Source organism: Dreissena polymorpha, chromosome 6 (assembly GCF_020536995.1).
Source record: "Dreissena polymorpha isolate Duluth1 chromosome 6, UMN_Dpol_1.0, whole genome shotgun sequence".
NCBI classification, from domain to species: Eukaryota; Metazoa; Mollusca; class Bivalvia; order Myida; family Dreissenidae; genus Dreissena; species Dreissena polymorpha.
This window is the reverse complement of record NC_068360.1, coordinates 50,029,120-50,041,152: the sequence shown is the minus strand read 5'-3', so window position 1 is coordinate 50,041,152 and position 12,033 is coordinate 50,029,120. Positions and strand designations below refer to the sequence as shown.

The 12,033-nt window shown below is 35.7% G+C and overlaps 1 protein-coding gene across 1 annotated transcript in view; it reads left to right on the top strand.

Moving 5' to 3' along the window:
- Positions 1–8,965, top strand: part of LOC127836443 (AP-1 complex subunit sigma-2) — a 43,324-nt gene extending 34,359 nt beyond the window's left edge. Inside the window, exon 5 of the mRNA XM_052363088.1 lies at positions 8,410–8,965. Coding sequence (XP_052219048.1) covers positions 8,410–8,466 — 57 coding nt within the window. The 3' untranslated portion in view covers positions 8,467–8,965. The remainder of the gene's footprint in view (positions 1–8,409) is intronic.
- Positions 8,966–12,033: the final 3,068 nt, after the last annotated feature.

The following is a 12,033-nucleotide window of genomic DNA, read 5'->3' as shown; positions in this document are numbered from 1 at the left end:
TTTATTTAAAAAAAATATCATTTGGCAGGTTCATGAATTACCTCCCTTAATAGCTTTTAACTTCCTTGGATTTGTTTTTTGACCTTTGACCTTGAAGGCTGACCTTGACCTTTCACCACTCAAAATGTGCAGCTCCATTCGATACACATGCATGCCAAATATCAAGTTGCTATTCAATATTGCAAAAGTTATGGCCAATGTTAAAGTACATAAAATAAAAAAATGAGTGAAAATCTCTGACCCGGCCCCACCCCAAACCCCATAACTTTTGACCCAGGGGTCAGATCAAAATTCCAAATAGCGCAGGGTCGCACATATGCTCATAGCTACCATGTTTGTAAGTTTCAAGGTTCTAGTGCTTATAGTGTAGGAGGAGATAGTGGCCAGGACGGACAGACGGCGTAGATAACCACAATATCCCCACGCTTTTCAAAAAGTGTGGGAATAATAAACACTTTTTGAATTTTACGTGTCATGGAAGAGAATGTTGATGAATGATTAAAATAGTCCACAATTTGCTGAGTCTTAATCAGGTGGTATTTTTGCGCAGCACAGGTCATTCAAAATCTGATGTTATTTATAGATGCGGGAAAATAAAACTACTGCTGAGCAACTAGTATTGTGGGATATCAAGAGTCTGATACACTATCACATGTCTGTTGCATAACCTTGTTGAGAATGCCTGCTAGTACAGCGGGGTTAAATTTGATATGTCTTGGAAACATTCTTTTGTTCTCAACAGGTAGCTGGAATCTCCTGTATTCTCAATTGCACGGGTGATAACAACGCAATAGTATAAGGTTAAGTTTTATTATATTAATAGTTCTCAATAACATGTTGAACATGAATTCACCAAATATTAAAGGTATACAATCGAGAAAAATGCTTTATTGTCGCTTAATCCAATTATAAAAAACGACTAAAATAATATAACAAGCAATATCTTTTAAAATGATATTATGCATAAATGCTGACTTTGAAATAAAGTTTGAAATTTAGGTTTCTGAAAAAATTAAATTAAAAACAAAAGTTTAACTTTTTTTCCGCATAGTCGCATATTCACCGCATGAAATGTGTGCTATTATAATAGTCAAGTCACACATTAGTGTAAGTAGATAAAAATTATACTACTGAAGTTCACATCATAATTATGTGTCCTCATATGGCTTATTATGAGTTTATTTCTTCACCATTGAAATATATCATATGTTAATATTTAATGAAAAATCAAAATCAAACTTTCATAGTTGCGTCATGCGAAAATAGGTCTTTTGGAATTTCGACCAGCGTAGCTCAAGCCCAGCCTGTGCTATAAAATCACTCAAGGTGTTAGGTGAAATTATGTATCTCCTGACCAGACTGAGAGATGTGCAGGCTGGCTGGGCTATAGATATGATGGTTGCATATGGCATAATACCCATTATCGCATGATGTGGGTCTTTAAAAATCTTATTGTGAATTGTAAATTGCACATTTTAGCACAATGTGTTTCCATACAAAATTAAATTAAAAATAGCAAATATAGCAAACTGGCAAATAAGGGTAGCCTATCCAGGCATTCAAGAAAGATTTCTAGACGTGCTGACCGAGTAGGGCAAACATTTGTGGTTAGATAATTTAATGATTTTCCTCTTATCGATCTTGACATTATACTATTTGAGTACTGTTTGTTTTCTCATATTGAAAGCAAAATGGTGTTTATTGATAGTCAATTATGTCTTCCCCTGACAATTTAGTGACCGAGTACAGACCCTGAAATACTAAGAGGTGGATTTTAAGGCGTAACTTTATCTGGGCAAAAATTTGCGCTGTTTGAACATGCAGAGTGTAGTCCAGAATTCCTTTCACTCAGAACAGTGCTTCATCCTTTACACTGTGCACAGACACAGAGATGTTGCCAAAGTTCAGAGGATTTCACTCGAATCAGCCTACGAAGTATTCAAATATCATCATTCATGTCAGCTGGCGTTATGTAAAGGTCAAGCTGGGTAAAGCAGAAAAAGCGCATTATTGTTCTATACCCATGTTATGGTCAGAGACTGGTTGACACAGTCTGTCTGAACTGCTAGGGTAACAAGTAATGCATCAACAACAAAGTACGGGTCAACAGGGCTGTCTTTATGACTACCTTATTTTCGAGTAAAAAGTATTGCTTGCAGATTTATTTATTTTCATCAATTATCTTATTGTATATTTTGAATTTGTATATGTTGTCAACAATCAAAAGTTTTGTACAGGGAATTTCATCATGAAATTATATTATTAGTGTGATGGGTATTCAATATTCCAACAATATTCATTTAATATGATGGTGAATGCACATTTATTTTATATTAACTTGTTCTTATTATACCATTTTCATCATACTTTCTATGCTTTCAGAACATCAAAAAAGGGACGTGTTGTTGTTATTTTGTCTAAGTGATCTCTATAACATAAATAGAATGATAAACAGTGCACACACATCTCAACCTGTGCGTTAAGACACACTCTTTATAAATTTGAATGGCTTGTGTTCATTTCAAACTTGCGATAAAAAAAAGCTATAACCTAATTAAAAAAATGAGTTGCAGTCTAAGATTATGCAACAGCGAACAACTTCAGTGCCTTTAGCGCTTTGATAAGTATTATCTTAAACACTGTCAACTGTTCTTTTTGACAATGGGTTTGAAGTAACCTAACACCTCAAAAATGTTCACATGGTAGAATTCAAGTACATTAGAACATTCTTAGTTGGTCTCATAATAATGAGACATGATGTCCGGCGTCCGTATGTGTGTCCGTATGTGCGTGCGTGCGTGTGTCCGTCAACAATTTGTTTGTGTAGACAGAAGAGGTCACAGTTTTCATCCAATCTTTATGAAATTTGGTCAGAATGTTTATCTTGATGAAATCTGGGTTAGAATTGTATTTGGGTCATCTGGGGTCAAAATCTAGGTCACTAGGTCAAATAATAGAAAAACCTTGTGTAGACAATAGAGGTCGCAGTTTTCATCCAATCTTTATGGAATTTGGTCAGAATGTTTATCCTGATAAAATCTGGGTTGGGATTGTATTGGGTCATTTGAGGTCAAAAACTAGGTCACTAGGTCAAATAATAGAAAAACTGTCAACAATTTGTGTAGACAGTAGAGGTCACAGTTTTTATCCAATCTTTATGAAATTTGGTCAGAATGTTTATCTGGATGAAATCTGGGTTGGGATTGTATTTGGGTCATCTGGGGTCGAAAACTAGGTCACTAGGTAAAAAACTAGGTCACTAGGTCAAAAACTAGGTCACTAGGTCAAATAATAGAAAAACCTTGTATACACAATAGAGGTCACAGTTTTCATCCAATCTTTATGAAATTTGGTCAGAATGTTTATCTTGATGAAATCTGGGTTGGGATTGTATTTGGGTCATCTGGGGTAAAAAACTAGGTCACTAGGTCAAATAATAGAAAAACCTTTTGTAGACAATAGAGGTCACAGTTTTCATCCAATCTTTATAAAATTTGATCAGAATGTTTATCTTGATAAAATCTGGGTTTGGATTGTATTTGGTTAGTCAGGTGAGCGATTCAGGGCCATCATGGCCCTCTTGTCCTTAATTTTATTCTTTATTTACTGGAGCTTCTTAGATCCAATGTTTACATTTATCAATATAAAGCATTTAATGACAAACTTTAATACATGCCAAAATCTGTGAAAAGGCCCCTGTAAGGTCCACAGTTGCTGAAACTTAGTCTACTATGCCCTTATATGGCAGACATGCACATATTGTCAGGTCGTTCAACAAGATTTATTTTTCAGGGAGTTAGTGATTTCATTAAAATAAGGACATTTTCTCTAAAGATCTGTTTAACATATAAGCCAATGTCACTTGCTTACCAAGGCCTCATGTACATTTTGTTGTATTGTTCTAGTCCATTTATTTTACTGTGAATGCCTCAAGTTCTTGCTCAAAAGCTTTCAATTAACCCATACATTCACTAAGTGCATTTTCGAAGAGCATCCATAATTTGCACTTGTTGCCTTGTAGCATAAGCAATTAGGTGAAAGACAAATAAACAATACACGGGAAGATGTTCTAAATAACCATTACTTCAATGCAACTACACGAACAAGAAATGTAAAATAATGAACATGATAATAGAAACACAGCATTTATTTCAATGAACTTTAAATTGACCCAATTGAAACAATCATTGACTTTATTGTAATATTTACTTTAAACTGTTCAGTGTACAAAGTTGTCTGTAACGGTTGATAGAAGCTATTTTTATGTCCCAGTAAGTTGGCATATAGAAGTCGCACTGTCCGACATTCCGTTTTCTGGAGGTTTTTAGCTCCACTGGCCAGAGGCCAGCGGGGCTTATGTCATGGTCCTGTGTCCGTCGTGCGTGCGTCCGTGCGTGCGTGCGTCCGTGCGTTAACTTTTTCTTTAAACATCTTCTTCTCCTAAACTACAAGTCCAATTCTGATAAAACTTCTCACAATTGTTCCTGGATTGAACCTCTTTCAAATTTGTTCAATGATGCCCCTGGGGTCAAATTTGACCCGGCACCAGGGGTCACAAAATTGAAAATTTGCTTATATAAGGCCTATTTTGTGAAAACTTTCAAAATCAATTCGTCCATAACCATTTGGCCTAGGGCTATCAAATTTGGTATGTAGAGACATCTAATAGTCCTCTACCAAATGTATTCAAATTATGCCCCTGGGGTCAAATTTGACCCTGCCAGGGGGGTCACAAAAATGAACATATGCTTATATAAAGCCTATTTTGTGCAAACTTTAAAAATCTTCTTGTCCATAACCGTAGGGCCTAGGGCTGCCAAATTCGGTATATAGTGTTAGCTAATAGTTTTCTACTTAGTTTGTTCAAATTATGCCCCTGGGGTCAAATTTGACCCTGCCCCAGGGGTCACAAAAATGAACATACGCTTAAATAAGGCCTATTTTGTGCAAACTTCAAAAATCTATCTGTCCATAACCGTATGGCATAGGGCTACCAAATTTGGTATGTAGAGACATCTAATAGTCCTCTACCACATTTGTTCAAATTATATCCCTGGGGTCAAATTTGACCTTACCTCGGGTCACAAAAATGAACATATCCTTTTATTAAGCCTATTTTGTGCAAACTTTAAAAATCTTCTTGTTCATAACCGTAGGGCCTATGGCTACCAAGTTCAGTATGTAGTGACATCTAATAGTTATCTACTTAGTTTGTTCAAATTATGTCCCTGGGGTCAAATTTGACCCTGCCCAGGGGGTCACAAAAATGAACATACGCTTAAATAAGGCCTATTTTGTGCAAACTTCAAAAATCTTTATGTACATAACCGTATGGCATAGGGCTACCAAATTTGGTATGTAGAGACATCTAATAGTCCTCTACCAAATTTGTTCAAATTATGCCCCTGGGATCAAATTTGACCCTGCCCCGGGGGTCACAAAAATGAACATATGCTTATATTAAGCCTATTTTGTGCAAACTTTAAAAAAATCTTGTCCATAACTGTAGGGCCTAGGGCTACCAAATTTGGTATGTAGTGACATCTAATAGTTCTCTACTTAGTTTGTTCAAATTATGCCCCTGGGGTCAAATTTGACCCTGCCCCGGGGGTCATAAAAATGAACATACGCTTAAATAAGGCCTATTTTGTGCAAACTTTCAAAATCTTCTTGTGACTCCATAACGGTATAGCATAGGGCTACAAATATGGTATGTAGTGACATCCTCTACCAAGTTTGTTCAAATTAAGCCCCTGGGATCAAATTTGACCGTTCTCCGAGGGTCACAAAATTGAACATAATTATGCTTATATTGGGCCTATTTTGTGCAAACTTTAAAAATCTTCTTGTCCATAACCATTGGGACCTATTTCTACCAAATTTGGTATGTATTAAAATCTTAAAGTTCTCTACCAAGTTTTTTTTTCAAGTTATGCCCCTGGGGTCAATTTTACCATGCCCCAGGGGTCACAAAAATGAACATATTCTTAAATAAGGCCTATTTTGTGCAAACTTTAAAAATCTTGTTTATAATTATAGAGCCAAGGGCTACTAATTTTGCTATGTAGTAACATCTAATAGTCCTCTGGCAAATTTGTTCAAATTATTCCCCTGGGCTCAAATTTGACCCTGCCCCGGGGATCACAAAACTGAACATATGCTTATATAATCTTCCTGTCCATAACCATTGGGCCTAGGACTACCAAATTTGGTATGTAGTGACATCTTATAGCTTATAGTTCTCTACCAAGTTTGTTCAAATTATGCCCCTGGGGCCAAATTTATATATAAAAATGCTCACCCTTCCAACTTTAAGCGCCCAGTGGGACTAGGGATAGAAAGAGAAAGTCACATGCTTGAGTACATTTCAACCCATGCGCATTGCACGCTTTTTTCGCATAAAAAAACAGCGGAGCGCTACAGGGCCCTCTTGTTTACGCAACACTTTCAGATTTTCCGCTGCTTTTTGGTATGTGAGTCTATGTTATCTGACATGTGGCTTCAAAGCGCAGTAGTGGGAATGGTGCTTCACAAACACAGGTCATGTTGACAAGGGTTCTAGATAAGATGCACTTGGTCTGGAAGGACCAGTCTCCCTCACATTGGTGTAGTCAAGACAGACACATGGATGAATACATTGATTTTTCAGGAGGTACTTTCTGTCATTGATATGAATTTAAAGGTGTTTCCTTATATGTATCATAATAAGCTTGCCTCAAAAAGTTTTGTTGATAATGAGCAGACATAGAAAAAGTATTTCTACAAGAAGTAAGTATTTAATGTAAATAGTTTTTAAAATTAAAGGGGCCTTTTCACAGATTTTGGCATTTTTCAACTTATTAATTAAATGCTTTATATCGATAAATGTAAACATTCGATCGTAAAAGCTCCAGTAAAAAATCAAGAATAAAATTAAATAAAGGAAAAAAACATTGCCCGGACCAGGTTTCGAACTTGTGACCCCTGGAGTCCTGCCAGAATCCTGAAGTAAAAACGTTCTAGCCTACTGAGCTATTCCGCCGAGTATACATACTGGACGTATTTTATACGCTATATAAGCAATCTTCGTAGTTTCACAAAATTTAACGACAGAAACAGAACTCTCCAAATTATTCAATCGTTTCGCGTTGCAACGCTTTATAATTTTTAGGTTTTAAAATCGTCAAAAGATGCATATAATGGCTATATAAGACCATGGTAAATGTTCAGTATTACGGTTTCCTCACAAATATCATAACTAAAACGAAAATTTGCGAATCTGAAACAACTTTTTTCAATTTTGTCAATTTACCAAAGCGTGAAAAGATCCCTTTAAATCGAAAATTGAGACCAATAAGGCATTTCGGTTTAAATAGGTATTTCACTCGACTTCACTTACAGGACATAGTCGACATGTCACATTAGTATCATATTTTCCACATGTAGTTGATAGTAAAACTTAACGTACAGAAAAAGGCAAAACATGTATGTATGTGCACGAAGTGTATTTCACCAGGATTAAAATTGATGACTTATGTAGGGCAATACATTAAAAGCTGTGTTCGAATAATTTTTTTCAAGCATATCATTTAATTATTAGACAATTTTGATGTCACACAAATGTCAATTCAGAAAATTTGTATGGCCTTGATGCTTCAGATGACATCGTACACAAACTGGCATAGGGATACCTATAGAAGCAGGTTAGGTCAAAAGATGTTTGTTGTGGAATTCTAGGAAAGATCAATGAATTGTACGGATTGCGTAATTTGATCTCTAACGTGTGAAACTTAAATCGGCAAACCTCCCTTTGATAAATTTTTATCGAGGTACAATAACTTTGCTTAAGTTGTTAAGTTAATGAGTTTAGTAAATCATCCATAAAAGGTGTTACTGACAATTCTCTCCGTATAAGATAAGCTTATCACATTAACCTTTGTGTAAGGTGCAAACCAATTTGAAGCTCTATTCCTTTTAATTGCTGATGTCTGAGACCAATACTCACACCGATCAACAGACACATGCACAGGCCAAGATACATACATAATAACCAATAACCAGACATTCAGACCCACGAACAGATGAACAGAGCAACATGAATACATAAAGGCAAACATACTTACATCAGTACCAACATTCTAACATGCATACATAAAGACCAGTCAACATACATAAAGACGAAATACTTAAATAAAGACTAGCAGATATGCATCAACACATATACATACAGAGAAGCAGTTATTCGTAAAGACAAAAAGAAATAAAAACACGCATGCATAAATACCAACACATGTACACTTCATAATGAATATAAGTTCAGAACAAAACACAGTCACAACTTCTACTTGCCATAATAATATTTGACATGAAAATGAGACTTTCATAAATATCCCCGTGTCGGTAAATATGCGATGCTGTGATTGTTTTCAGGAAACAGAGGAGCCGAAGGGAATTCTGGAGGAACTGGGGTTCACTTCTGGTAGCTAGCAGACGACAGCGTGCAGAAGTGCGATCGGAACATCGCCGTTGTGGGATGACGATTTAAATGAGATATTGTATAATTGATATATATTAGCTACAATATATGTCTTACAAACAAAAAAATAATATTATTATATCTTCAGACTATATGTAGATTACGTAAAGACCAATTGACATAAAAAGGAACGCAAATCATTATAGATTAGTGTATGGCTGTTGCATTCACTATAGATTACCAATATTATGTTCAGTGTTCAACTCAGTTTGAAAATATCAATTGAATGTGAATTAATTGTTGAAGCTTATCATTTGATGTTAACACTGATGGTGGTACTTAAGTGTTATATTTGTTGAAAACATACAGGTTTCATCAGCCTAGTTAATTACTCCCGTTCAACTGGGTGTATTTCTATACCACTGAATACTCATGCATCTTTTTTTACCCTCATCGTTTAAAATTGATACAGAAAATATATGTGAAATAAACTAATACTGGGACCAACATGAAATGGTAATTGTTGATTAACATCGTCTGTTGTTAATTCATGTGGTTTAAAATCGTCTTAAATGAACAGTTTTCCATACCGCGGTGTTGCATATCCCCCTCACAATAGTAATGCAGAAAAGCAATTAGGATTTAGAATCTTTCAAACCCGTTTGACTGTTTTAGTGTGGTCGTTTTAAGAATGTATTGTGAAGAACGCACGGTTAGAAATCTGAAATAATAATTGTTTGCATAGAAATGTGAACTATTAATTCTCGTATAGATGTTAACAATATTTCGATTGTACATGTGTACAATCAAACAGCCAGTTGAACAACACACTTTATTCATTATTAAACAGTCTCCGGCCAAATGTACAAATAAAAAAATACATAATTTTAAGAGTTGTGTTCATGGATACATTTTACATTATATTTCATGTCTATACAAACACATAAAATGTTCTTTAGTTTTAGATCGTTCAGAAGATTTAACGAATTACAAGAATTTAATATCAGCTACTTGTGAAATTTAATTTGAAACGTCAGGCATTTTTATTTATAATAGTGTTTTCCGTTGTTGCAGGGTAGGGGGTTGGCATGGTTACACGGACTGTGTTAAATTAAGGTTAGTTGGAACTGACTTTCAAAATGGCGTCCTTTTTGTGATTTTTGTTTAGGATTAGCTTGTATTTTTACTCGGTAAGCCACTTCATATTTATCTTTCAATTAAGTGAATAAGTCATTTAGGCTCTACGGTGTTTGTGCTCGGTTGTGTGTTTCAAAATCGTAGACGTCGGAAGAAAAAAAGATGTTGCAGGAAAAACGTCCACGCATCTGTTGTTTACTAACGTGACATGCAAAAAATTGTGTTTACGTACAGAACATTTGTCCTAGTCTTGGATGAGTTCCAAATAGGTTCCGGTTGGTAGGAAAACATGGCCGCCTGGGGAGCGCGGCATTTTTCCTAATATGTGAATAGTAAAAACTTGTAAACACTGTAGAGGCCACATTTATTATGCGATCTCCATGAAACTTCGACAGAATATTTGTCTTAATGATATCTCGGATGAGTTCGCAAATGGTTCTGGTTTGTTGAAAAACATGGCTGCTTAAGACCAGGTCATTTTACTTTAAATGGCTATAGTAAAACACTCTAAAAGTCACATGTATAGTCAAGTCTTTATTGAACATTTTTTGTAATGATATCTTTGATCAGTTCAAAAATGGCCCGATCTGTTGGAAAGAGTGGCCGTGGGGGCGGGTCATTGTGTCCTTATATGACTAAAGTAACACTATAGAAATCACATTTATTGCAAATATTCACGAAACTTGGTCAGAACATTTTTTTCTTATGATATCTTGGATGAGTTAAAAAATGGTTCCGTTTTTTGAAAAACATGGCTTCTTGGTACCAGTTATTTTTTCCTTAAATGGATATAGTAAAACACTCGAAAAGTCACATTTATAGTCCAGTCTTATAATATCTTGGATGAGATCAAAAATGGTTCCGGTCTGTTGAAAACCATGGCCGCGGGGGCGGGGAAGTTTTCCTTAAATGGCTCAGGTAAAATACTCTAAAAGTCACATTTATAGTTCAATCTTCATGAAATTTGGTTAGAACTTTTGTTTTTATGATATCTAGAGCTGCACAGAACAGGCCAGTTAATTTTTATATCAGGTGAGCGACTTTGTGCCTTTCAGGCCCTCTTTTTTAACATTGGCATCCTGAACGTCTATAACTAGCGTCTTGTTTCCTGGCAATAGTAAGCATAGTATTCCATTTAAAGCATATTGAAACTGAAGTATCTTAATTCGTGTTATAATAAGCATGTAAAAATTGCATACAACCGTCAAATGCTTAAAATAACGCATGCCATATGCTACTGTTAAGTATGTGATAAGACATTCAAATCAATGTTTATGTCACCTTTGTGCCAATTATGCGTAGGGCAACGATGACAGTATGATTTCGACATTGTTTTGAAACATTCACTTTTTAACGGATTAACGGCTAAATCACCTGTTTAATCATACAGCACATAATGTTGACAATGTGAATTGATTGTCAGTTAATAATGCTGTGAATGATTTTACTGATACAAACCGCAGCGTAGCGGACCCATTATTTTCAAAAGCATATACGTTTAGTTGTAAAGTACATGTACGAAGAAGACGGCAGATTAAATACTGCTTAATGGTTCGAAAGTGATTGTGAGATTGTGAGTCTGCCCGTCTTTTATATTTTTAGATTCCTTTACGTGTTTTAACTTGAATAATTCAGATGCTAATAGATCGAGGGTTTTTCATTATATGAAACTATATTTAATAATTTTAAAGATTAAAAACGGAAAAAGAAGGGATGTGCATACCGTACAAACATAAATGAAAATGACAACTTAAAGAAAAGTAACACATGCGATTTTTGGAAATATTTCAAATGAAAGAATAAATTATGCAGTCATACCTACGGAGTCCGGATAGTGCCATCTATAATCTCGCCCTTCTTTCATCAAGGGCGACACACGACACACGAAGCGAAACAATATGTTTTGCGCGACACACGAAACGACATACGATATTTTGCACGATACTTAAAGCAATACACGATATTTTGCGCGACACACGAAGCGACACACGATATTTTGCGCGATACACGAAGCGCCGCGCGACAATGTACCACGAAATATCGCCCTTATTCAGGTAGCCCAAAAGGCGATACATCGTGGTAAATATAGCATGCCGCTTCGTGATTCGCGCAAAATATCGTGTGTCGTCTTGAGAATCGCGAAAAATATCGTGCCTCGCGTTCATAGGGCGACACACGAAACACGAAGCGACACGCGATATTTTGCGCGACACACGAAGCGACATGATATTTACCACCACCACCACCACCCATGAGATTTCTAGCAAAGCGTGACGTTCTAATGTACATATTTATTCAGTTCGCAACAACAATAACATAATACAATATACTACAAATCTCCCATTTTCTTTCTCGTTGGCAAAGTAAGTAATCTTACGGGCATGTTCGTCCGCTCATTGTTAAATTGTATTATGTCAACCTGAACCTTTTGACAAGAACAT